This window comes from Somniosus microcephalus, chromosome 1, assembly GCF_052327205.1.
Source record: "Somniosus microcephalus isolate GS21.2 chromosome 1, FLI_Smic_1.0, whole genome shotgun sequence".
Classification (NCBI taxonomy): Eukaryota; Metazoa; Chordata; class Chondrichthyes; order Squaliformes; family Somniosidae; genus Somniosus; species Somniosus microcephalus.
Window position 1 is genome coordinate 290,298,163 of NC_140987.1, and position 27,213 is coordinate 290,325,375.

Consider the following 27,213-nt stretch of genomic DNA (forward strand, 5'->3'; position numbering starts at 1 on the left):
GGTTCATCCAAGCAGAAGCACAATTCGAACTCTGTAGCATCGCCGCGGATCAGACCCGCTACCTCCACGTGGTCTCCGCACTCGACAGCACCACGGCCGCACGGATCATCAGCCTGCTCGAAAACCCCCCCCCCCCCCCCCCCAAAGAGGCCAGCAAGTATGATGCTCTTAAAGCGCGGTTAATACAGGTCTTCGGACTCACGAAGGCAGAGCGGGCCCGCCGGCTGCTCGCTATGCACAGCCTGGGCGATTCCAAGCCATCTGAGTTAATGAGCCAGATGCTCACGCTCCTGGGCTCCGAACCCCAATGCTTCCTTTTTCGGGAGTTATTCCTGAGTCAACTCCCCGAACAGGTTCAAGCCGCTCTCGCTAGATCAGACACCGCGGATTGCGCAGCACTGGCTGCAGAAGCAGACACGGTTTATGCGGTCGCGCAGCAATACTGCTCCGCCACGAGACAACCCTCCTCCGCGGACGCCGCCCCGACGCCTCCATCCCCCGGCTTGTGTTTTTACCACGCCCGTTTCGGCGCGAAAGCCAGAAGCTGCCGCCCTCCTTGCAGTTTTGCACCTAAAAAAATACAGCAACCCCGGCAGCAGCCCCAGAAAAGGAGGATCGAGTTTAAGGTACGAGCCACGGCCGCGATGGCGATTGGGAATTCCGGGAAGCTCCTCTACATTACCGATTCCCTTTCGGGCCGGCGCTTTTTATGCGACACTGGGGCGCAGTGCAGCATCCTTCCCGCCTCAGCACTTGACATCCAGTCTGGGAGGCACGGTCCCGCCCTCGAGGCAGCTAATGGCGGGGCCATTCGTACCTTTGGCAAACGGCAGGTCTGGGTGTGCTTCGGCGGACAACGGTTTCTGTGGGAATTTATCACAGCCAAAGTTTCACAAGCCATCCTCGGCGCGGATTTCTTATGCGCCAACAGCCTCTTGGTAGATGTCCGAAACCGTCGACTGGTCAACACGGCTACCTTCCATTCCATGCTTCCGCAGTTCCGCACCGGCCCATACTGTCTCCTGCGCGTTAACCTCGCCGGACGAATTCACCCGCCTACTAAGTGAATTCCCGGAGCTGACCAAGCCCAATTTCTCCGCCTCGGCTGGTAAGCATGGTGTCCAACACCACATTACTACGACCGGCTCCCCAGTGTACGTACGAGCTCGGCGACTGGAACCCGGTAAGCTCGCGGCAGCGAAGGCCGAGTTTGCCACGATGTAGCAGCTGGGGATTATTCGCTGGTCGTATAGTCCCTGGTCCTCACCCCTACATATCATTCCAAAGCCCGGCGGCGGATGGCGGCCATGTGGGGACTACCGTCGACTGAATGATGCAATGACGCCTGATCGGTACCCGATCCCACACATTCGACTTTTCCACCCATTTGGCGGGAAACTCAATCTTCTCCAAGGTCGACCTCGTCCAGGGCTACTATCAGGTCCCCGTACACCAGCAGGACATCCAAAAAACTGTGGTTATTACTCCCTTTGGACTGTTCGGAGTTCCTCAGAATGCCTTTTGGGCTCAAGAACGCCGCGCAGGCCTTTCAACGAGTCATGGACTCGGTCCTGCGGGATCTTCAGTTTTTATTTGTCTATCTGGACGATATCCTGATAGCCAGCTCCACCAAAGCGGAGCACGTCGACCTCATCTCCGCACCCTTTTTCGGCGCCTCAGCCAGCATGGCCTCATAATCAACCTGGCCAAATGCCAGTTCGGCCTACATCAGATTGACTTCTTGGGCCACCGCATTACCCAGGAGGGTGCAATCCCGCTGCAGTCAAAGGTCGAAACAATTTCGGCATTCCCGAAGCCACAGTCCACAAAAGCCCTCCAAGAATTTCTGGGCATGGTGAACTTCTATCACTGCTTTGTGCCGAAGGCAGCACAACTCATGCAGCCACTCTACAAGGCCCTCAAAGGTAAGATGGGAAAGGATGCAATAACCTGGACGGCGGCAATGGACGACGCTTTCGACAACACAAAAACCGCTCTAGCCAATGCAACTATGTTGGCGCACCCTCTGCCAGGAGCCACCATTGCCCTCACAACGGACACTTCCGACTATGCCATAGGCGCCGTGCAAGCACAGTAGGTCAACGGGTCGTGGCAGCCACTGGCGTTCTTCAGCCGCCAACTCTGGTGCGATGAACGCAAATATAGTACTTTCGACCGTGAGTTGCTGGCACTGTTCCTGGCCTTCGCCATTTTCGTTTCCTGTTACCGTGTTTGTAGATCACAAACCACTGACTTTTGCAATGGCCAACACCGCCAAACCGTGGTCGGCCCGACCGAGACAGCTAACTTACATTTCGGAATTCACGACAGACATCCAGCACGTAGCTGGCAAGGACAATTTGGTAGCCGATTGCCTTTCTCGCGTGCCCGTGCGGGCAGTCCAGTTGGGCATCGATTATGCCCTCATGGCCACCGACCAAGCATCGGACCCTGAAACGCAGTCGTATCGCGCCGACACCTCCAGCCTCCAACTGGCCGATGTGCAATTCCACGCAGCAGGCACCTCGTTGCTCTGCGATGTCTCCATGGGGGACCCTCGCCCTATCGTTCCAGCTGCCTGGCGCCGCCAAGTCTTCGATGCCATCCATGGGCTTTCGCACCCAGGTGTGAAAGCATCCCAGAAATTACTGTCAGCTAAGTTCGTCTGGAGAGGAATGCGTAAGGATATCCACGACTGGGCTAACACCTGCGTCGTCCGTCAAAAGTCTACGGTGCAGCGCCACGTCAGGGCCCCATTGGCCACGTTCGCTGTACCAGAACGGCGATTCGACCACGTCAACGTGGATCGCGTCGGACCGCTGCCACCATCCCAGGGTTTCACACACATTCTAACCATGGTCGATCTTACTACCAGATGGCCCGAGGCAGTACCTTTGGCGTCTACTACGTCTGCCGATGTAGCCAGAGCATTCCTCTCCTCGTGGGTCGCATGTTTCGGCGGATATTTCTTCAGACCGCGGTCCACAATTCTCGTCCAAGCTCTGGAACGCTGTGGCCCAGGGTCTTAGGCCATAGTGCGGTGGAGTTTGGTGCCATCACTCACAGGCAAACTGTGCGAACGTTTCCACCGATCGTTAAAGGCATCGCTGAGAGCCAGCCTCCAAGGCGCTGGCTGGGTGGATAAGCTTCCATGGGTCATGTTGGGGCTGCACACGGCACCCAAAGAGGACCTGCAATCGTCTGCCGCAGAGCTCGTGTACCGGGAGATTTCCTGCCGCTTCCCACCGCGCCATGGTCTGCGGCCGACCAACTCAGCAGCCACCGGGAAATGGCCAAGGCTTTCGCGCCCATTCCGACTTCGCATCACGGCCTGCCATCTTCGCACGTTCCAGCGGAGCTAAAAAATGCTGAATTCGTATTCATTCGGCAGGATGCCCATAGGGATCCGCTCAAGGCTCCCTACACAGGACCTTTCCGCGTAATAGAGCCCGGCGACAAGAGTTTCTCGGTTGACGTCGGTGGTAAACCAGACTACATCTCCATTGATCGTCTCAAACCGGCACATCTGGACATCGACTGGCCAGTAGAGACTGCACAGCCGCCACGCCGTGGCCACCCTCCAGCTGCACCCGCACCAGTCCGAAGGCTCCCATCCGCCAGCCCGCCCGCTGTTCAACAACGTTCACTCCGAGAATACAGGAGTCGCTCAGACGGGCTTGTCAGACCTCCTAGTCGATTGACTTTTACTGTTAAAGACAATTCTGGGGGGGGCGCATGTGTCAGAGCCACCAAGGGGACTCTGATCTTATGTACATGATTATCTTTAACTAATTGTTAGTTACAGAATGAATCTGTATCTCTGTTCATATTATCACATGTACATGGCGCGGTCCCTTTTAAGACTGAGACCCAATGCAATGACTTGATCACGTGATCCTCCAGCGGCGGGAAAACGGGATGATGTCATGACGTCCGACCAGGGAGGGGCTCTAGTCAGTCCTCGTGGAGCTAGCAACCAGTACAGACCTGTTATCCAGCTTTCCATTGTTTTAGTGTTAAACTCTGTTTATTAGTATTAAACATCGTTTGTTTAATAGACTGACTCGATCTCAGTCCTTTAGTTAGGAATCTAGCCATTCCTACACTGCCACAGTTGAGTGAACTGATGACACTTGGTGTCGAGGCTGACTTTTCAATCGTCACTGGGGTGAAGAGGTGTGGGGGATTATACTGAAACATTCAAAAGATGGAACTACTGGATTATGAATGATCCCCACAGACGTGTACCTCCGCAAAGTCAACACCTTGAGAGGGGACAAAATTGGCAAATGAATTTCAGCTATACTAGGAGTGTATTGCTCGTGCCAACATTTGTCTGTTTGGATGAGAGAAGTGAGATATAGATATGTGTATATATGTATGTATTTTATCTCGTATTATAAATAAATCTGATTACAGATCAATGCTGTATTTATATTTAAAGTGACTTGGGTGAGAGTGTCTAAAACGTGCTAGGGTTTTAATTAAAAGATGTGGAGTAAATTTTTAAACCCACTGTAGATGAGTACTAAAATGGCCCGGATATGTAAATTAAAAGAATCAGTAGGTCAGTGTGAATTTCACCTCTGCAGATTTGATGCGAGACATCGACAGTACTGTTCGTGCTCATTTTAGGTCATGAGGTCTCTTTCGTGAGGCTTTTCCTATTCACTCGAGGAAATGACGTAGGTAACCTTGATTCACAGAGCGATGGGGCACACTGCTAACTAATACCTTTGTTTACAGCTGCACATGCTTGGCTCAGTTCCAGGCATATTGGAAGGAACAGAGGTCAACTTGGCAGGTTTAGTTTCTTCCAGTCTTACTAAATACAGCTTCCAGTGCTATAAATGTACACGGGCTGCAATTGTTTAATTTGTTGCAGTGCTTACAAATGGCTCAGCTGCTGCTTGTCCTCCTGTCACCGACGTGAGTGAGGGAGAGCTGGTATTGTTTGCATTTACTCGGGGCTGATATTTCCGCTCCTGCTACTTCAAATGTAACTACAACGTATGTTGGTGGGAATTGACATTCGCATTCACAATCTGCTTTGCACAAGCATCATTTATCAGCCGTGGCTCAGTGGGTAGCACTCTTGCCTCTGAGTCAGAAGGCTGTGGGTTCAAGTCCCAGATCTAGGCCGACACTCCAGTGCAGTGATGAGGGAGCGCTGCACTGTCGGAGGTGCCATCTTTTGGATGAGACATTAAACTGCGGTTCCGTCTGCCCCCTCGGGTAGATGTGAAAGGTCTCCGGACACGATTCAAAGACGAGCAGGAGAGTTAACAACCCCACCTCCCCCCTGGTGTCCTGGCTAATACTTATCCCTGAACCAACATGACTTCTCTTAATAACTAGATAATTTTTTTTTTTATCACATTGCTGCTTGCTGTGTGCAAATTTGCTGCTGCATTTCCTACAGTAAAACGGTGACTACGTTTCAAAAGTATTTAATTGGCTGTAAAGTGCTTTGGGACGACTTTTCGTTCATTTGTTCTTTTTCTTTCCTCAGTAGGACTATTTTCTGATGAAGTTTCTAATGTAGAATTTGCCTGTTGTAGTGTTCTATAGTGTGCTAGTGTGAAAACAATTACACAATGGGATGCTTCTCAAGGGTAATCTGACGGAAGAAAACAAACGGTTTTCATGCTCCTGATTGGAGCTGCTTGCATTACTCTATTGTGTGGAGCAAGCGTTCTCAACTGGGAGTCCGTGGCCTCCTAGGGGTCTGCGAGAAGATTTCAAGGGGTCCATGCCGCGGGAGATCAACTAGTTTTAGCAGGTGGCTTTGTTTGGACCCGCTTCACTGTTGCTGCCTGCAGGTGGCACCCTGCGAGGAGGTCGGCAGCCTGACCTGGGCTCCCCGGGCCTTCGCTGGCAATAGATGTGCGTGCTGCCTGTGGGTGCTCTACAAACCAATTGAGAGCAGCAGGTGGAGGAGGATGGGTTGGGGTTTCTGCAAGAAAGCAAAGACTTTGGGCCCGTCACACACTGCCAAGCCAGCCTGGGGCCTCGGTCTCTGTTTTAAATCGGCGCGGGTGGGCCTGAGGGAAAGAAAACCACAAAATTACCCCGCAGGAGCCATGGCGAAGGTGCAGGTGAACAACGTGGTGGTGTTGGACAGCCCATCACCGTTTTTCAACCTTTTCAGTTCGAGATCACCTTAGAGTATTGAAGATCCGTCGGAGGGTGAGCGAGGCCTGGGGTCTGGACGCGATGGAAAGTTATCCCTGTTTATGTTGAAGGGCTGAGGCCTAGTGAACTTTGATGGTTGCTAATGGCAACCATGTGAGATGAACCCCCATCCCAGCCCCTCTTGTACCCTTTCTCTTTTTTTTCTCCTCCCCCCCCCCCCCCCCCCCCCCCCTCAAACAAACAGGGTGTCTGTGGAATTTTTAATAACCCGGGTGAGGGGGCCTCGGAAGCAAAAAGGTTGAGAACCCTTGGTGTAGAGGAGAACCAGTGGGTTCCCCTAATAGCTGAATGAGTTTTTCCATTGTGATTGAATCAAGCAGACCAGAAGTTTCATTTCTAATTTGTGCTGAATTAGCTGATGTGGGTGCAGGCACTATCAGGGGTGTTGCAATTCGCATCACTGTGCTTGGGTGAAGATGAGCAAAGTTGGTCTGGATTTCCTGCTCTTGAATTGCTATGAAACAACCCCTACTGGAAGTGCATGTGTGCCAATGTTGAGTGAAGACGGGATCAGCCTCTCCTGTACTGCCTCATGCAGTTGAATAGTCACTGCCCAGGCTCGCGTGTGAATGTGGTAACTTAGGCCAGCTACTGTAGGCTGCCCACAGCCTGTCGGATTGTGTCTTAGCAAGGGATCTGTGTCTTTTAAGGGAGAAAATTAGTGAGCGGAACGAAGAATAACCAAACTGGAAACATTTTGTCAGTATACAATAATGGGTACCTGGCAGTGAATTAAAAGACACTAATTCCATTGAGTGGCACTGATGACATCCAACCATGAAACCACATGAATAGAATTATTTATTGCTTATTTATTTATTTATTTATTTATTTATTTAAGCATGCTGCCAGACGGTAATATGTACAGCCCATAGTGCATATTTCATTTGTTTTTGGCCCGGCTTTTCTTAGCAGTAAGATTAACAGATGGGTTGACTGTGTCCTAGGACCAGAATGTATATGGGATCGCAGGACTAGGACCAGAGTCTTTTGGGTTTGATTTTTTTGGGACGCAAATTATAAGTTGAATAAAGTATAAGCTGTACAACATATTCTGTTCTTAAAAAAAAAAAAAAAAAATTTTAAAAATGAATTTTTCGTCATAGCTCTGGGTGCTGTCTGATCTTATGATTCAAAGCTGCATTGCAAAATAATACGGTAGAACTGGCTGCAGCAATAGATGCAAACCATAACAGAAAAACCCCAGTGTGTAAAATTATAAATCCTGAATCTGGAGAGCCGCTGCCTTTTCTCAGCTGCTGGTCTCAATAAGCGAAGATGCCTGGAGCATACACTCAGCCAGAGTGTGTTTTGTTTCTGCAGTACCTCCTCATGTGTTCTGGGCCATAAAATACATTTTATGATGGCATTTGTTGAGCAAGCAAATGCCATTTAATTTTTAACAGCGGGGTTCTAATGCCTCCAAGTAGAAAGAAAAGACTTGGGTTTTGTACTGCACCTTGTATATCAAACGTCGGAGAGTGCTTTGCAGACAATTAATCACTGCAGTGCTTGTGTTCCGCAGGCAAAATGTGTCAGCCATTTTGCGTGTGCCAGGATCACAAGCAACCGTGAGGTGAATGATCACTCGGCCTGCTTTCCTGGCGGTTTTGATTTGAGGAAGAAATGTTGACCCGGGCACTTCCTGCCAGTTCTTTGAACAATGGATCTTTAATGCCCAGAGTAGGCGAACTCCCCGTTCAGTAACTTCTGACCGGGCAGTGCTCCCTCAGTACTACACCGGAGTGTCTGCTGAGATGGTGAGCTCAAACTTCTGGTCTGGTTCTGGAAACAACAATCATCTGACTCGGATGAAAGTGCTGCCAACTAAGCTAAACTGCTGCGCAAGTGATGTCTTAAAAATATTTGTAGCTGACGACAAAACAGTATTTGTTACAGACTTTGAAGGGAGAGGGCGGGGCGGGGGGATGCAGATGCTACACCTCGCCTCCAACAACAAGTGGGAGGAGCTCATGGACTTTTGTCACTAAGATTGAGACCATCTGTTCAGCTGCCTCTGCTGCTTTGCTTCCTTCCCCAAGCCCACCGGGTCAAACTTCCTCGAAGGTTCCCTCTTGCCCTAGCCCTATACTCACATCTTTATCGAGTTTCTCTCCGATCTCAATTCAATTCAATTCGCTTTATTGGCATGACAAGGTACATCTTATGTTGCCAAAGCATCGAAAAACATTCATGGTTGAACACAAAAAATACAGATCTATCCATACAGTGTATAAACAGATATATCCCTGAGTGTATAAATATACATTCATATAATTTGTATATACTCTTTTCTTATATTTAGTGGTTGTCCCTCTGTTTATGGCAAGCTGTAACATAGTGTGCTGCTAAGGTTACACAATTTCTCTCTTCCCCTAGTAGGTATGGGAGTTTTTGGTCGTCATTCAAATTTCTGAATTCCGGGCATATTTTTGTGAATTTTGGGTAGAAATTCTCCCTTATGCCCTGATATTTTCTACAAGCTGTGAGGACGTGCATCTCTGTCTCCACCACTCCCTGACTGCAGTGAGAGCATATCCTGTCCTCTCTTGGTAGCCGGGTCTGCCTGTGTCTACCTTTTTTCGATCGCCAGGCTATGTTCACTAAGTCTGTACATTGTCAAGGTTTTTCTCAGTTTGCTATCCTTTACCATGGTCAGGTAATCAGCCATGTTGTATTGTCTCCCCTCATGCCCTCTTTGAGCTCATCTTGTCCATGAGACCCACCTCCTGCTCCCTCAACCCTATTCCCAGTAAACTGCTGACCACCCAACTTCCCTTCCTGGCCCCCATGTTAACTGAAATTGTTAATGATTCTCTCTCCTCGGGTACTGTCCCCCTCTCCTTCAAATCTGCCGTCATCGCCCCTCTCCCAAAAAAAAAAAAAAAAAAAAAAAATCTCCAACCTCCCTTCCCTCTCAAGTCCTTGGAACGTGTTGTCTCCTCCCAAATCCACGCCCATCTTTCCCAGAACTCATGGTTGAATCTCTCCAATCAGGTTTCCGCCCTTGCAACAGTACCGAAATGGCTCTTTCAAAGTCACAAATTACATCCTATGTGACTGTGACAAAGGTAAACTATCCCTCCTCTCCCTTCTTGACCTGTCTGCAGCTTTTGACACGGTTGACCACTCCATCCTTCTCCAACGCCTCTCCACTGTTGTCCAGCTGGGTGGGACTGCACTCACCTGGTTCCATTCTAATCTATCCAGTCATAGCCAAAGAATCAACTGCAATGGCTTCTCTTCCCACTCCCACATCTTTCCCTCTGGTGTCCCCCAAGGATCGATCCTTGGCTCCCTATCATTTGTCATCTACATGCTGCCCCTTGGCGACCTCATCCGAAAACATAGCGTCAGTTTCCACATGTATGCTGATGACACCCAGCTCTAACTTACCGCCGCCTCTCTCGACCCCTCCACCGTCTCTGAATTATGAAACTGCTCATCTGACATCCAGTACTAGATGTGCAGAAATTTCCTTCAACTAAATATTTGGAAGTCCGAAACCATTGTTTTTGGTCCCCACCACAAACTCTGTTCCATAGCCACTGACTCCATTCCTCTCCCTGGCCACTGTCTGAGGCTGAACCAGACTGTTTTCATCATTGACCCCAAGATGAGCTTCTAACCACATATCCACACCATCACTAAGACCGCCTACTTCCACCTCCGTAACATCGTCCGTCTCCGCCCCGCCTCAGCTCATCCGCTGCTGAAACCCTCATCCATGCCTTCCTCTAGACTTGACTATTCCAACGCACTCCTGGTCGGCCTCCCACATTCCACCCTACGTAAACTTGAGGTCATCCAAAACTCAGCTGCCCGTGTCCTAACTCATGCCAAGTGCTGTTCACCCATCACCCTGTGCTCGCTGACCTACATTGGCTCCCGGTTAAGCAACGCCTGGATTTTAAAATTCTCATCCTTGTTTTCAAATCTCTCCATGGCTTCACCCCTCCCCATCTCTAATCTCCTCCAGCCATACAACCCTCCGATATCTGCGCTCCTCTAAATCTGGCCTCTTGAGCATCCCCGATTTTAATCGCTCCACCATTGGTGGCTGTGCCTTAAACTGCCAACGCCCTGAAGTCTGGAACTCCCTGCCTAAACCTTTCCGCCTCTCTTTCCTCCGTTTTAAGACGCTCCTTAAAACCTACCTCTTTGACCAAGCTTTTGGTCATTTTCCCTAATCTCCTTTTATGTGGCTCAATGTCAAATTTTGTTTGCTAATGCTCCTGGGAAGCGCCTTGGGTGTTGTACTATGTTAAAGGCACGATATAAATACATGGGGTTTTGTGACCAGGTTCAGAACTAGCTCGTTTAGCTGAGATGTTGACTGTAAAAGTCTAAGTCAGGTGTGATTAATCAGTGTCCTGATGAGCTGCGATGTGACTCTTTACCTCTGCATCAGGAGTTAATCACTATCCGAGTGATGCCGTATAGACCTGCGGCAGGCACTGCTCTTTTCATTCTAGCTCAGCTGACCAATATGTTTTTTCATTGTGATTATTTCACCTGGTTATTTTTGTCCTTGATGCATCCTCCTGTTAGATGGCAGAGTTTGCTATACCCTCTTGGCTCTTGATTAGTGAACTGCCCCAGAGTTATCAGAGAACCAAATGAAAGAGGCATGTGGTGATATCGTGGATGTGTGTTTTGTTGTGCTGTGGGTCTCTGCAGCAGAGAAAAGGCTAGATGTTTATTGCCTTGAGTGGAGGTGCCCCTTTGGTTTGCAGAGCAGGGAATATTTCCAGTGACTTGTGAGGGTGTGGGGGGGGAGGGGGGTGGGTGGTGGCGGGGAGGTGAAGGAAGGAAACAAATGTAGGAGAAGGGTGAGAGTGTGCAGCCCAAGTTTCAGGGAAGTGGTTGGCAGCAAAGCACATCAGGGTTCACTTTGGTTGGTTAGGTTTTGGGAATTTGTGCATGGCTTGCTTGTACTGGTTGTGGTTGCCGTGGCAGCATATTTGAAAACTGGCACTTTTGTCAGTCTGCATAGCTGCATCTTGTAGCTCTCGAGTTTTGGCTGGTTGACCACCTAAAGCTAAATGAAGTAAGGCTGGTCAGTCCAACTGGGCATGAGTAAATTGTAAAGAGCTGGCCATAATCTGTCAGGTCAAGTTGGGGACTACTTTTGAGTTTTGTTATTAAGATTTATTTTCTATATTAATACTGTCAGTTTCTTGTGTAACTATGATGACTAATTATAGCCCTGTAACTCACTCAAAGTTATCTGTTCTTGGTGTGCTTTTGAATGATTCAATTGGCGACACAAGACTTAAGGTAGGTTGCTCCGACTGCGAGTGCTGCCTGTGACCCAGGAGTGTGATTATGGACATTATACTTTTTTGAAAAAAAATTCTGTGTAATATTTCTTCTTGCCTTTTGAGTTACAACATCAGAAATCAAACTATTTGAAGTTTATTCCTTTCTATAACTGAAGATTTAAACACAAAGTAGCACTCCTGTGTGTATTTTCTGAAAGATTATTCCCCCGTGCCGTCAAAACTGACGTGCTGATTTTTGCATAACTAATCTGAATATACTGACGGGAGTACGTTTTTTCATTTTTCAGCTGGAAGATGGCCATAGTCTGTTTGATTACAACGTGGGACTGAATGATATCATTCAGCTTTTGATTCGTCAGCCTGCTTCCTCCACAGTGAAGAAAAAGGAAAATGAGGTTGAGCTCTCGGACAGTGACTCGGGATGCAGCTCATCGCAGAGCGAATGTGACAAAACCTCTTCCAATGCAGAAAATAAGAAAAATCGCCCAGGCACATCTACTCGATCGTTTCTCATAGATCCAGGCTTTGGGTTGTACAAGGCAAGTTACTCTTTCGTCTGCAAGTAATTTAACCTCAGATAAGCCAAAGAGCGACTTCAAAGGACTGTGTGCATCGCTGAATTAGGTGACGGTAGATTAATTAATACTCATTGATGTCCGAAGGGAGTTTGGCAGTGTGTCCAGTTTGTCACGGGCATGGGCCAGATCCCCGTATCTAGCTAATTGCGCTAGGGTCATTGGGTGGCTGGTGTGGGAAATGGGGGAAAATGATGAGAGAGGTGTAAGCTTTTTATTTGTAGATTGCGTAGTTGTGTACCACGGAGCCTCGAGCGACTGCAAAATTCTGCATTCCCATTGTTTTGCATATATCTCAAGTGGCTGATGCCAACAGGATCTTGATGTTTTGGTTTAGGATTTAACCAGCAGTAGGACAGCCTTTTCCTAAGCTCTATAAAATTGAAACAGGACCGGCAAGCAGATAAATCTATATTCAAACAGAATGTAATTGCCTGGGCTTTTGGGGCCAGATTGCCAATGCTCAGGAGGGGCCACAGTTTGGAGGATAGCTTTGCAGCGAGCGGTCTTCTTTTGAGGTCCTGAGGATTTGGCATGTTGCGGAAGAGCGAGGAAAGCTTTATATCTGACCTGGGAGCATTTAATGCTGACCCTGGGTGGCCAAAATAAGAAGTGTTCCATTCCCCAGCACTAACATCCTTCATCTTGAGCACAACATTTATACATTGCAAATGGGCTCGCCAGTGATCATATTCTCCGTTTCTGAACAGTATGTTGGCGGGTGGTTTTAAAATAAGTTTGTTTTAAAATAAATTGTGGGCCGACATTCAGAAACGTGTTACTCATATCCTGTCCTGATGATTTTTCCCACACTGGAAATATAACGGAGAAATAAAGAAACCGTGAAGAATAATCTAGTTAGAGGGCAAAACTAAGGTGCAAAGCTTAGTTTAGCTTGGAACTTCAGGTGGTTGCCCGAATTGTTATGGATGTTGGATGGGGAGAGGAGGAGAGATTCCATGCATAGACCCTTCTATAGAGAGGGGAAATATATTAGTTTGAAACCTCTTTCGAGAATTCGCACACCTTAGATTTTTGTAATCTGTCTGAGCGATCTTTATCGAGAGAGAAGACCTGAAGTTGGCTGTTATGTGTTTTTTGTTAGTTTTGGCTCCTGTAATTCCAGATATGCTGCCAAAAAGACAGTACTACAGCTCTCTATCTAAACCCTTGCGTGTAAAATATTAACTTGCCAGAGGTGTTTTAATGGTTATTTTCTACCCTCCTCTCCTTGAAGCTCTAGCTTGTGCCTCGGGTGTACCTTCATTTGGACCAGCAGCCCATGCTATTTCCCCCAAAATGCCCATTCTTCATGTGCGACTGAAGTAATGAGTTGGTAGGCTGTTGGACAATGGAGGAGTCACAGCTGAGCCTGTTCCTGGAGTACGTGTACACACGCACACGCTGCTGAATAATGATTTTTCTTTCATTCCGCCCCCCCCCCCCCCCCCCCCCCCCAACGCAATTATCCCAGGATCGTGCGTCAGTTTCCTGGCATTGAGAGGGGGGGGGGGGGGCGGCGGTGCCTATGATGGCACCAAGTGGTGAGTGTAACGAGGACCCCACTGATGGCAAGACTTCGGCTGTCCCAGTTAGAAATAGCATTTCTCCCCCCCCCGGGTATGCATTCATCTGTAGGCTATAGTGCCCTGAAGTAGGTTGTCACAGCGCCACCTTGGATGGAGAATGATGTAGGGGGGTCTTAATAGTAAGCAATAGCGCCACCTACCTTGGGCATCGAATACTGCAGGCATCGGATAAGAAAAAATAAACTTGACAAAGATTATCATGATAAATAGTGTGACACAAGTCTTTGTGACAGCACACTAGTTGATCTCCCATGGCATTGCACAGGGAGTAAAGACTAAGTGTATTTCTTAGATGAAGCAGGGTTAGAGGATGGGAGGATGATTGGACCAGAGTGTGCAGATGTCATTCAATCTTCATTTTAAGGTAATGCATTCTGTGCTTATTTTTCAATTTTAATTCTAAATTCCTCTGTCCACGCTTACAATGGTAGTTGTCTGTGTAGATGTGTCATGTTTAATAAAACCCTTCTGCCAGTGGTGACGCTACAGTGAGAGGGTGTAGTTGCAGCGTGACTGGTTTACATAGACAGTTTCCATTCTAAATGTAGGCAGGAGTTTATAATGGAAAAAGTTGACGGGAAATTGCATGCAAATGTAAGATTTTTAGATGTCTCACTATCACGTGGGGATTTAAGACTGTGCAGTATTTATGTTAATGAGGGTTAGAGGGCAGGAGGGCAATAATTAGATTCAAGAGGAGGGAGGGGTGGGTAGGAGGACAGGAAGAGGTAACTGGACAGCATACAGTGGATCAGAGGCCAGTAGAACCACCTGGATGGGAGGGGGTTGGGCAGGGGAATTCCTCTTTGTGCCGCCTGGTTGGGATTTTTGCTTCTTGTGGCAGGCTCAGTTTTAAAATAAGGCTGCATGGAAGGCGGAGAAGGGAAGACTGCTATACCAGAACCAGTTTTGTTCCTCAATTAAGAGGTTGTAGCGTGGTGCAACAGGGTGGGTTTTGGGTTCAGTTGGAGGTAGAGCACAACCACTTTGGTGATTTGGGGTGTGGGTTGTTGGGGGGAGCGGGGGTTGCTGGCTGTCTGAGGGAGCATGATCGATATTGCTCATTGGGGAACTTCTGACGTGTGATTAGCAGGAAGTCTAAAGGACCATGGGAGGGAGGACCATGGGAGAGAGATATAAACCGCTCTGACATGAGAGGCAATAATGCATTTAAATGGGTCTACCAGGGGATTGACATTATCAAGAAGTGAGTTTTATAGAGCCTAAAACCTAATGCTCTGACAATTCCCAAGAGGGTACATGTATATATATGTGATATATATAGGGAAAAGAACCCCAACCTGCTCAATCTTTCCTGATGGGTATAACTTCAGTTCTGGTATTCTAGTAAATCTTTTTTTTGGCACCTTCTCCAGGGCGCCTCTTTTTATCATATGGAGACCAGAACTGTTCACAGTAGTCCCAAGTGAGGTCTAACCAAGGTTCGATACAAGTTTTACATAACTTCTCTGCTTTTCAATTCTATCCCTCTTGAAATGAACCCCAGTGCTTTGTTTGCTTTTTTTATGTTTGCTTTTTTTATGTTTGCTTATTAACCTGTGTTGCTAATTTTAGTGATTTGTGTACCTGTACCCCCAGATCCCTCTGTTCTTCTACCCCATTTAAACTCTTATTTTCCAAGGCGTATGTGGCCTCCTTATTCTTCCTACTGAAATGTATTATCTCACATCTATCTATATTGAAGTTCATTTGCCAATTACACATCCTTTCTGCAAGTTTATTCATGTCTTCCTGTATTTTGTCGCAGTCCTCCTCTGTATTAACGCCACCCCCCAATTTGGTGTCATTGTCAAATTTTGAAATTGTGGTTCCAATTCCTGAGTTCAAATCATTTATGTAAATGGTGAACAACAGTGGTCCCTGCACTGATCCTTGTGGGCCATCACTTCCCACCATTTGCCAATCCGAGTACAGGAAACTTTTTTTTATCCGGCACCGACGGGACCAGCGTGGTGCCGGTTGATCAAAAAGTCCGGTCTACTTGCCAAAGTACGAGAGCCCCGGTTACACGGCCACAGATCCAGGAGTCCCTGTTGCATGGCCACAGGTGTAGGAACCCCATTACACGGCCACTAATATATAGTAAAACTTAGCTGAACCTACTCCTGAATTTTGCTGGTTAAGAGAGAGTTTCCTGTAACTACTCTTGTTTTTGGCTTTATAGCCGGCTTGCTATCCATTTTGCTACATGTCCCCTGACTCCACATGTTCTGACCTTAGTCATCAGTCTACTATTTGGTTCCTTTATTACTTTAAAAGGATTTCTAATGTACCCCATGTGGAACTCCAGGAAATTGAAGCAGCTCATTGTAACTCAAGTCAGTAAATGTCAAGCTCCAGGTTAATTGTTTTGCATTCATAATAGTGTGATTGCACACAGGCATTTCGGTGTTGCTCACAATGAGTCGGATGCTGACTTTTGCAGTGCAGAAGTGTAAGTTAAAATAATTTTAACAAATCTAAAATCCATTTATGAGCAAAGACTGGAGAAACGTGGGCTTTTCCTCCTCAAAGAAATGACTTAAGGTGATCTTGGAGGTCTGTATATAAGATGTATAACCGTGTGGAAAGGGTAGGTCTGAAAAATTACTTCAAACTAAATTGCTGGTTGGGGCAAGAGGACATAGGTTTAAATCATTAAAAAGCTAACATTGATTGGACGGATGTCAGGAAGTTTTTCTTCTCACATTGAGTGACCAACACATGGAATGGACTTCCGGTAGAGTAGTAGAGGTTAAACCCCTGGAATTATTTAAGAAGCTGTTGGATACTGCAGCGAGAGGATGCAAGAGTCTGGGTGAATGAACGAAGATGGCTCCGTGGCCCCCTTCCTCCATATTTACTTGTGTGCTTCTGAAATGTTTTTGACGGTTGTTGCCAAGCACTATAGAATTGTTCACTTAGGTTGATTTACTTTGGATAGTGAAATGTGGGAAATAAAGCTGCATTATTTCATTTAATCATAATGCACTTTGGGCTGGATTTTCTTCCACTATCCCACCTGAATTTGGATAGGGAAAACCTCAGGAAATGGATGATGAGGCCATGTTGCCACCCCAAGCACTATTTCTCTACCCCCTGCCTTCATCGTGGTAGCCGCTGGGCACCCCTTCCTCACCTACTGCATGTAAATAGTGGCGGGACATCAAGGCCTGACAAACTGCACATTTCCTTGCCTTCCTCCGCTGATGGTGGCCTCTCTCCCTCCCATTGGGCTGTACACCCTTAACTTTTTGGCTTCAACCCAGTCTGAGGCCTAAACTGCAATCCTTTCCTGGATCTTCAGGTCTCTTTGCCCTCTTTAAAATGATCCCTGCTTCATCTCTATCTCTCCTCCCTGCTCCCATATAAATGTTCTATTTCCTCCCCCACCCCCCTCCGCTTTGTACCTAGGCTTGAATCCACCCTCGATTGATGGGATAGGATGGATTTACGATGAACCTTTATAAAACTGGTTCGGCCTCAACTGGAGTATTGTGTCCAATTCTGGGCACCGCACTTTAGGAAGGATGTGAAGGCCTTTGAGAGGGTGTAGAAAAGATTTACAAGAATGGTTCCAGGGATGAGGGACTTCAGTTACGTGGATAGATTGGAGAAGCTGGGGTTGTTCTCCGTAGAGCAGAGAAGGTTCAGAGGAGATTTGATAGAGGTGTTCAAAATCCTGAGGGGTCTAGGCAGAGTAGATAGAGAGAAACTGTTCCCATTGGCGGAAGGCTTGAGAACCAGAGGACACAGATTTAAGGTGATTGGCAGAAGAACCAAAGACGACAAGAGGAAAAACTTTTTTACACAGTGAGTGGTTAGGATCTGGAATAGAAACACAGAAGATAGGAGCAGAAGTAGGCCATTCGGCCCCTCGAGCCTGCTCCACCATTCAATGCGATCATGGCTGATCATCCAAATTCAGTACCGTCCCTGCTTTCTCCCCATATCCCTTGATCCCTTTAGCCTTAAGAAATATATATCCAACTCCTTCTTGAATATATTTAATGAATTGGCCTCTAATGCCTTCTGTGGTAGAGAATTCCACAGGTTCACCACTCTCTGGGTGAATGAACTGTTTGATAGGGTGGTGGAGGCAGATTCAATTGTGGCTTTCAAAAGGGAATTGGATAAGTGCCTGAAAGAAAATAATTTGTAGGGCTACGGAGAAAGGGTGGGGGGAGCGAGGCTAGCTGAAGTGCTCTTGCAGAGAGCCGGCACAGGACGAATGGTGGCCTCCTGGCCCAGAAATTCGGGTCGGCGGCTTCCCACGGGTGCAAGCCTCCGACCTGCACTTACCTTGCGCGCCGGCCGTTGAGCTGTGGGCCCGCGTGGTATTGTGATCCTGGGCCTCCTCCAACTGCCGGCGCGCAGTGCTTGCGTATCCCAGGGGCGCAGTTAGTTCGACACGTCCCCTGGGATCATGTGGGCCATGGAGAGCAAATGGTAGCAGGGAATGCTTCATTCATAAATTTGACAGGAAGAACTGTCAAACCTATAAATACTATAAACCCCAAAACATAACTAAAACTTCAAATAAATTTTGTTTAAAAATCACATTTTCATATATAAAATAACTATAAATTACATGAAATAACTATTTTAAACAATTTAATTTTTGAAAAATTAATTACATTTTCTAACGGGGCCACAACTAAACTTACCTTTCTTGAAAGTATTTAAAAATAATAAACCTGTGGGGAAAAATGTTTTAATTTTAATTAATGCACCACTTACCTTGTTAAGCGCCTGCTTTTTAAAAGTGTGACTGCTGGAGACTTGTCCTCCTGGAGAACCCTGCAAAAAAAACATAAGTTCGATGCGCACGCGCTGCCTCTCAACCCCTTCTTTCAAGGGAACGGAAGTTCCGGTTTCCCGTGCATGCGCAGTACATGCACGAAACCGGCACTTCCGTTGGGCCTATGCATGGGGACCTGAATTTCTGGGCCATAGATCCAGTTTTGCTTTGTTTATATCATGTAGTGGATTTGGAGACCTGCAATACTGGAATGACTGCACAGCTATTTTTAAGTCTAGTTCCCTTAGATTTCATATTGCAGCTGTTTTGCTCTTTCATGAACAGTTTGGTTCATCAGGGGAAAGTTCTTGGTGTCTTGTTTTATAACAACTGTTTGGAAATTATGGATCAGATGGGCCATCACTGGTTCCCAGTGGGACGTTAATTTAATTATCCACAAGTAAATGTACCTGTCATTTAAACCTCTGGGATTACTTGATCTCAAATTCCTGACTTGGGAAAACCACACTGTTAGTTCTGGTTTCAGCTTGCAGAATAACTGACTTAACGCTGTTGTTGTATTTAATTTCACATTCTGATTGGGCAGTCCTTTGGAGCCACTCTAAGTTCTTACCAAAATTTTCTTCCCTGTTTTATATCTGACAAGATACTGTTTTTTTCCATTGTTTTATCTACCACCAAAAACATTTTAAAATGGATCATCATTTTCACTTTGCCTCTCGTGTGAAGCAAATTTGAAAATCTTGATAGTTACTTGCTTCCAATGATGTACAAATCCCCCAAGGAAAACCAGTGACGACAAGCAGCAGCTAGTTAAGTGGGCGATTGAGTGCATTCAATATTGCTGCCACCTTCTGGACAGGAAGCCTGGGGCCACCTGTTTCATGGCTGGATCATTTTCCAGTGGTGCTGTATTTCAGAAGTGGATATCATGTCTGAGGCGGGGCTTGGGGCATTCTGCATTCTCCATTTTGGAGGCTTCATTTGGTGCATTTTGCAGTAGAATATATAGGGCCGGATTTTCCAATCGGAGGCTTCCTACGGGCGGATGCCTCCGATCTGAAAAAATCTACGCACTTACCTGCTGGTTCCGTAGGTCCCGAGACTTGCGATCCTGGGCCTCTCCACTACGAAATTCAGAGGCCCAAGGGCGCAGGCGGTTCGCAAGCGTCCCTGGGATCACGTGGGCCATGGGGAACCAATCAAAGAAGGGAATCCCCCTGCACACTTTTGACAGGTCTCTGCATAGAACTATCAAAAGTATGAATGGGGATCACTTAAACAGTTGAGCATTAAAACAAATTTTAATTACTTATTTAAAATTACATTATTACATTGTTTTAAAATATTAAAGTTTTTTATGGGGCTAAAAATAAACTTCACTTTTTTTTAAAGTATTTTTAAATTATAAATGAGTGGGAACTTAAATTTTTTTTTAACTCTTTTGCTGGTAAAAGCAGGCCTTACGCTGCTTTTACCAGGTGTAAGATTTTTAAGGGATTTCAGCGGGCAAAGGTTCCGCAGAAAGCGGAACGCTTCCCCCCCCTTCTGCAGAGGCCCTTCTCCAGGGCAGGCGGATGATCTGTCAAGAGGCTTCTTGACAGATTGGAAGTGCCGGGTTTTAGCACATGCGCTTCACATGCTTGAAACCAGCACTTGCGAGGCCCCTACGGGCGCGTACACAGCTCGTACACACCCGCAGGGGTCGGAATATCCGGCCCATTATATTTGGTGGCAGCTTTAGAAGTGGGTACTACATCTTACTGCATTTAGAGTCATAGAGTTTTACAGCACAGAAAGAGGCCATTCGGCCCATCGTGTCCGCGCCGCCCATCCATCCCTGTCCTGTCTAATCCCATTTTCCAGCATTTGGTCCATAGCCTTGTATGCAATGGCATTTCAAGTGCTCATCCAAATGCTTCTTGAATGTTGTGAGGGTTCCTGCCTCTACCACCCTTTTCAGGCAGTGAGTTCCAGATTCCAACCACCCTCTGGGTGAAAAAGTTCCTCCTCAAATCCCCTCTAAATCTCCTGCCCCTTACCCTGAATCTATGCCCTCTTGTTATTGACCCCCCTACTAAGGGGAAAAGTTCCTCTTTATCTACCCTATCTATGCCCCTCATCATTTTGTACACCTCAATCAGGTCCCCCCTCAGCCTTCTTTGCTCCAAGGAAAACAACCCCAGCCTGTTTAGTCTTTCTTCATAGCTGAGGCGCTCCATCCCAGGTAACATCCTGGTGAATCTTCTCTGCACCCTCTCCAAAGCAATCACATCCTTCCTATAGTGAGGCGACCAGAACTGCACACAGTACTCCAGCTGTGGCCTCACCAGCGTTTTGTACAGCTCCATCATAACCTCCCTGCTCTTATATTCTATGCCTCGGCTAATGAAGGCAAGTATCCCATATGCCTTTTTAACCACCTTATCTACCTGTTCCGCTGCCTTCAGAGATCTATGTACATGTACACCAAGGTCCCTCTGACCCTCTGTACTTCCTAGGGTCCTACCACTCATTGTGTATTCCCTTGCCTTATTTGTCCGTCCAAAATGCATCACCTCGCACTTTTCAGGGTTAAATTCCATTTGCCACTTTTCCACCCATCTGACCAACCCGTTTATATCGTCCTGTAGCCTGAGGCTTTCCTCCTCGCAATTTACCACCCCACCAATTTTCATGTCATCTGCGAACTTACTGATCATACCTTTTACATTCTCATCCAAATCATTTATGTAGATCACAAACAACAAGGGACCCAGCACCGATCCCTGAGGTACCCCACTGGACACAGGCTTCCAGTCACAAAAGCATCCTTCGACCATCACCCTCTGCCTCCTGCCACTCAGCCAGTTTAGGATCCAACGCGCCAAGGCACCCTGGATCCCATGGGCTCTTACCTTCTTGACCAGTCTCCTATGCGGGACTTTGTCAAAAGCTTTACTGAAGTCCATGTAAACCACATCCACAGCATCTCCCTCATCCACCCCCCCGAAAAATTCAATCAGATTTGTCAGACATGATTTACCCTTGACAAAGCCATGCTGACTATCCCCGATTAATCCTTGCCTCTCCAAGTGGAGACTAATTTTGTCCCTCAGAATTTTTTCCAATAATTTCCCTACCACAGATGTTAGGCTCACTGGCCTGTAATTCCCTGGTTTATCCCTGCTACCCTTCTTGTATAATGGTACTACATTAGCTGTTCTCCAGTCCTCTGGTACATCCCCTGTGGCCAGAGAGGTTCTGAAAATTTGTGTCAGAGCCCCTGCAATCTCCTCCTTTGCCTCCCACAGCAGCCTGGGATACATCTCGTCCGGGCCTGGGGATTTATCCACTTTTTGGCCTGCTAAAACCGCTAGCACCTCCTCCCTCTCGATGCTAATATGTTCAAGTATGTCACAGTCCCCTTGCCCGATTTCTATGTCTGCATCGTCTCTCTCCATAGTGAACACAGATGCAAAAAATTCATTTAAAACCCCGCCTACATCATCTGGCTCTACACAGATTGCCACTTTGGTCCCTAATGGGCCCTACCCTTTCCCTGGTTATCCTCTTGCCCTTAATATACTTATAAAACATCTTAGGATTTTCCTTTATTTTGCTCGCCAGTGTTATTTCATGGCCCCTCCTCGCCCTCCTAATTTCTTTTTTAAGTATGCCCCTGCACTTTTTATACTCCTAGGGCTTCTTCCGTCTTTAGTAACTGCCAAAAGCCCCCCTTTTATTTCTAATGCATTTTTGTATATCCCTTGTCATCCAAGGTTCCCTTTGCTTGTTGGTCCCACCCTTGACCTTTACAGGAACATGTTGGCGTTGTACTCTCTCTATTTCCCTTCTGAAAGTCTCCCACTGTCTTGATGTGGATTTTCCTATAAGTAGCTGCTCCCAGTCCACTTTGGCCAGATCCTGCCTTATCATATTAAAATCGGCCTTCCCCCAATTTAGAACCCTTATTTCCGGGCCGTCTTTGTCTTTTTCCATGACCACCTTAAATCTCACCGAATTATGGTCACTGTCGCCAAAATGCTCTCCTACTGACACTTCCACCACTTGCCCGGCTCTTTAGAAGGAGAATTTATTATTTCCTTCAGAAAAGATAATCTACACTGAGAAAACCAACAATGACACTTGTACATTTGGTAATTATTAACAAATCATATATTTGTTTCTTGAAAAGTTTCAAATTATATCTTGCTACAGCAGCAAACTTCAGAAGTAAACCTCTAACTTTAGAATTAATCTAATCTCCTCATCCATTTTGTGCACAAAAGCACAGGGTGACAAATAACACCAGGTGGAGTCTGCCATGTTATACAGGAAACTCTTTGGTATCCGGCACTGACGAGACCGGGATGGCGCCAGTTGATTAAAAATTCCGGATGACGGAAAGGGTTATCTACCAAGGCTATTTTTAACAAACAAAAATAAAAAAATCAAGAAATGTGCAGTGTACAGTAATTGGGTACTCACTTACAGAATGTTGTTAAATGGATGGTGGAAGGTGCTTCATTAAGTACAGTACTGCCAGTTGAGGGTAATCCATAACTCTTTACGTTTTGTTTTACTGTTAAGTAATTAAACAGTAAACGACTGTATACAGCGCGGGAGAGTCAGACTCCTATTATTGAGGTGTTCGGACTTTCGACAGTGCCAAGAAGCCGAGTAGTGGCAGTTTGGAGAACTACCCCTACTGACTAACTCGGCCGCCGCGGGAGACTCTGACTCGACAACATTTCCGGTTATTGAGGTGTTTTCGGAGTATGAATTTTGCCGGTTAATAGAGAATTCTGGATATTTAGATGCCGTTTAAACGAGAGGTTCCTGTATTGGATCTGACGAGGGAAGAGATGATCCATTTAAGTTTGCAAAAATAAGACTTGTAATGTTTGAGACCAACAGTGCTGTTCTGAAGTCTGTTACAATATTGCACAAGATTAATCTGAAAGCTCTTTCACATTTTTCTGTGCTGCACACAAGGGGTTTGACTTGTCGGGAAAGGTTTTAAATCATTGGGTCGGTTGAGTTTTCCACAATGCCAAACGTGGCCACAGTAAATAATAATTCTAATAGGTCTAAGAGCGTTAAAAAAACAAGCCTGAAGGCTTTGTGTCTTAATGCGAGGAGCATTTGTAATAAGGTGGATGAATTGGCTGCGCAAATAGAGGTAAACGAATATGATTTGGTTGGGATTACAGAAACGTGGCTCAAGGATGGCCAAGACTGGGAACTCAACATCCAGGGGTATTCGACATTCAGGAAAGATAGGCAAAAAGGAAAGGGAGGTGGGGTAGCATTACTGGTTAAAGAAGGGATTAACACAATTGTAATGAAGGATATTAGCTCTGATGATGTGGAATCTGTATGGGTAGAATTGAGAAATACTAAGGGGAAAAAAACGTTGGTGGGGGTGGTATATAGACCTCCAAACAGTAAGGCGGAGGTTGGGGATGGCATTAAAAGGGAAATTAAAAAAGCATGCAATAAGGGCGCAGCAGTCATCATGGGTGACTTTAATCTACATATAGATTGGGCCAACCAAATTGTTGTATCCGTGTGTTAATGGAGACACAGAATGCAGGAGTTGGTTTAACAGGTGTTTACTGAACAAAGTCTGGAGGTGAACTAAAAGATACAAGACGCTATACAGGCTTATATACCCGAGTGGTCACTACCGGTATTACAGTACACAGGGGCTCTTAAAGGTACATACACTACACAAATTAGTAACAATACTGTGGAGGAGGAATTCCTGGAGTGTTTACGGGATGGTTTCCTGGATCAATATGTCGAAGAACCAACCAGAGATAAGGCCATCTTAGACTGGGTATTATGTAACGAGAAAGGATTAATTAGCAATCTTATTGTACGAGGCCCCTTGGGTCGGAGCGATCATAATATGATCGAATTCTTCATTAAGATGGAGAATGAAGTAGTTGACTCAGAGACAAGGGTCCTCAATTTAAATAAAGGAAACTACGATGGTCTGAGGAGCGAGTTGGGTAGGATTGATTGGGGAATGGCACTCAAAGGGTTGACGGTGGATAGGCAATGGCAAACATTCAAAGACCGAATGGATGAGCTACAGAATTTGTTCATCCCAGTTTGGCATAAAAATAAAACAAAAAAGGTGACTCAACCGTGGCTAACAAGGGAAATTAGGGATAGCATAAGATCCAAGGAGACGACATATAAATTGGCCAGAAAAAGCAATAATCCTGAGGATTGGGAGCAGTTTAGGATTCCGACAAAGGGATTAATTAAGAAAGGGAAAATAGAATATGCGAGTAAGCTTGCAGGGAACATAAAAACTGACTGTAAAAGCTTTCATAGATATGTGAAGAGAAAAAGATTGGTGAAGTCAAGCGTAGGTCTCTTGCAGTCAGAATCAAGGGAATTTATAATGGGGAACAAAGAAATGGCTTACCAACTAAATACATATTTTGGTTCTGTCTTCACAAAGCAGGACAGAAATAACCTCCCAGAGATGCCGGGGAACATAGGGTCTGACGAAAGGGTGGAACTGAAAGAAATCAGTATTTGTAGGGAAATGGTGTTAGGAAAATTGATGGGACTGAAGGCCGATAAATCCCCAGGGCCTGATAATCTACATCCCAGGGTACTTAAGGAAGTGGCCCTAGAAATAGTAGATGCATTGCTGGTCATCTTCCAGAACTCGATAGACTCTGGAACAGTACCCATGGATTGGAGGGTAGCTAATGTTACCCCACTATTCAAAAAGGGTGGTAGAGAAAAAGCGGGGAATTATAGACAGGTAAGCCTGACATCGGTAGTGGGGAAAATGCTAGAGTCCATTATAAAAGATGTAATAGCAGAGCACTTGGAAAGCAGTGACAGGATCGGACAAAGTCAACATGGATTTACAAAAGGTAAATCATGCTTGACTAATCTACTGGAATTTTTTGAGGATGTAACTGGTAAAATAGATAAGGGAGAACCAGTGGATGTGGTGTATTTGGACTTTCAGAAGGCTTTCGATAAGGTCCCGCATAAGAGATTAGCGTGCAAAATTAAGGCACATGGGATTGGGGGCAAGGTATTGACTTGGATAGAGAACTGGTTGGCGGACAGAAAGCAAAGAGGTTGGAATAAACAGGTCGTTTTCTGAGTGGCAGGCAGTGACTAGTGGGGTACTGCAAGGATCAGTCCTAGGACCCCAGCTGTTCACAATATATATTAATGATCTGGACGAGGGAATTGGATGTAATATCTCCAAATTTGCAGATGACACAAGGCTGGGTGGGAGGGTATGCTGTGAGGAGGATGTCGTGAAACTCCAGTACGATTTGGACAGGTTGGGTGATTGGGCAGAAACATGACAAATGCACTATAATGTGGATAAATGTGAGGTTATCCACTTTGGTGGCAAAAACAGGAAGGCAGATTATTATTTGAATGGCAATAGATTGGGAGAAGGGGAAGTGCAAAGAGACCTGGGTGTTCTTGTGCACCAGTCACTGAAGGTAAGCATGCAGGTGCAGCAGGCGGTTAAGAAGGCAAATGGTATGTTGGCCTTCGTAGCAAGAGGGTTCAAGTACAGGAACAAGGATGTCTTGCTACAGTTGTACAGGGCCTTGGTGAGACCGCACCTTGAATATTGTGTGCAGTTTTGGTCGCCTTACCTGAGGAAGGACGTTCTTGCCATGGAAGGAGTGCAGCGAAGATTCACCAGGCTGATACCTGGGATGGCAGGAATGACGTATGAGGAGAGATTGTGTCGATTGGGCTTATACTCACTGGAGTTTAGAAGATTGATAGGGGATCTCATCGAAACCTATAAAATTCTGTCAGGCCTGGACAGACTAGATGCAGGAAGAATGTTTCTGATGGCCGGGAGTCCAGAACCAGGGGTCATAGTCTAAGGATAAGGGGTAAGCCATTTAGGACTGAAATGAGGAGGAATTTCTTCACCCAGAGAGTGGTGAACCTGTGGAATTCTCTGCCACAGAGGGTGGTGGAGGCCAGTTCATTAAATATATTCAAGAAAGAGTTGGATATATTTCTTAAGGCTAAAGGGATCAAGGGATATGGGGAGAAGGCAGGGACAGGGTACTGAATTTGGGTGATCAGCCATGATCTCATTGAATGGTGGAGCAGGCTCAACGGGCCGAATGGCCTACTCCTGCTCCTATCTTCTATGTTTCTATGTGTCATAGATGACCTGCTGCACATCTAGCTCAAAGTACTGATTATTTTGGTCACTTCCTTCTCCTTGCATCTGATGTATAGGACAGAATGCTATTTGCTTAGGTCCAGTACGTCAACGTCTTCTTGGACCTCCGCTTGGACAGTGTTCGAGGAAGACAGCCTTTGTTGTATTTTGTTTAAGACTTTGCTGCAATTGTCCAGCGTGTATGGCTCCTTAGTTTCCAATTTGGGTTGAGAGGCTGAGCTGAATGTCCCCAAGTCTTTGGCTTTAGAAGCCTCTTCAAATTTCTCCCCTTGTGTCTCCTTAAATGAATCCTATGAGGAGAGATTGAGTAGATTGGGCCTGTACTCTCTCTGGAGTTTAGAAGAATGAGAGGTGATCTCAATGAAACATATAACATTCTGAGGGGGGATTGACAGGGTAGATGCTGAGAGATAGTTTCCCCCTGGCTGGAGAATCTAGAACTAGGGGGCATAGTCTCAGGATAAGGGGTCAGCTATTTAGGACTGAGGTGAGGAGGAATTTCTTCACTCGGAGGGTGGTGAATCTTTTGGAATTCTCTACCCCAGAGGGCTGTGGATGCTCAGTCGTTGAGCATATTCATGACTGAGAGCAATAGATTTTTGGACTGTAAAGGAAT

General features: G+C 46.3%; 1 protein-coding gene across 2 annotated transcripts in view; it reads left to right on the forward strand.

Annotated features, from left to right (window-relative positions):
• uhrf2 (ubiquitin like with PHD and ring finger domains 2) overlaps positions 1–27,213 on the forward strand; it is a 200,297-nt gene that overhangs the window by 17,562 nt on the left and 155,522 nt on the right. For both annotated transcript variants that reach the window (XM_085993774.1, XM_085993784.1), the window contains one exon: positions 11,768–12,019. In XM_085993774.1, coding sequence (XP_085849900.1) covers positions 11,768–12,019 — 252 coding nt within the window. The remainder of the gene's footprint in view (positions 1–11,767; positions 12,020–27,213) is intronic.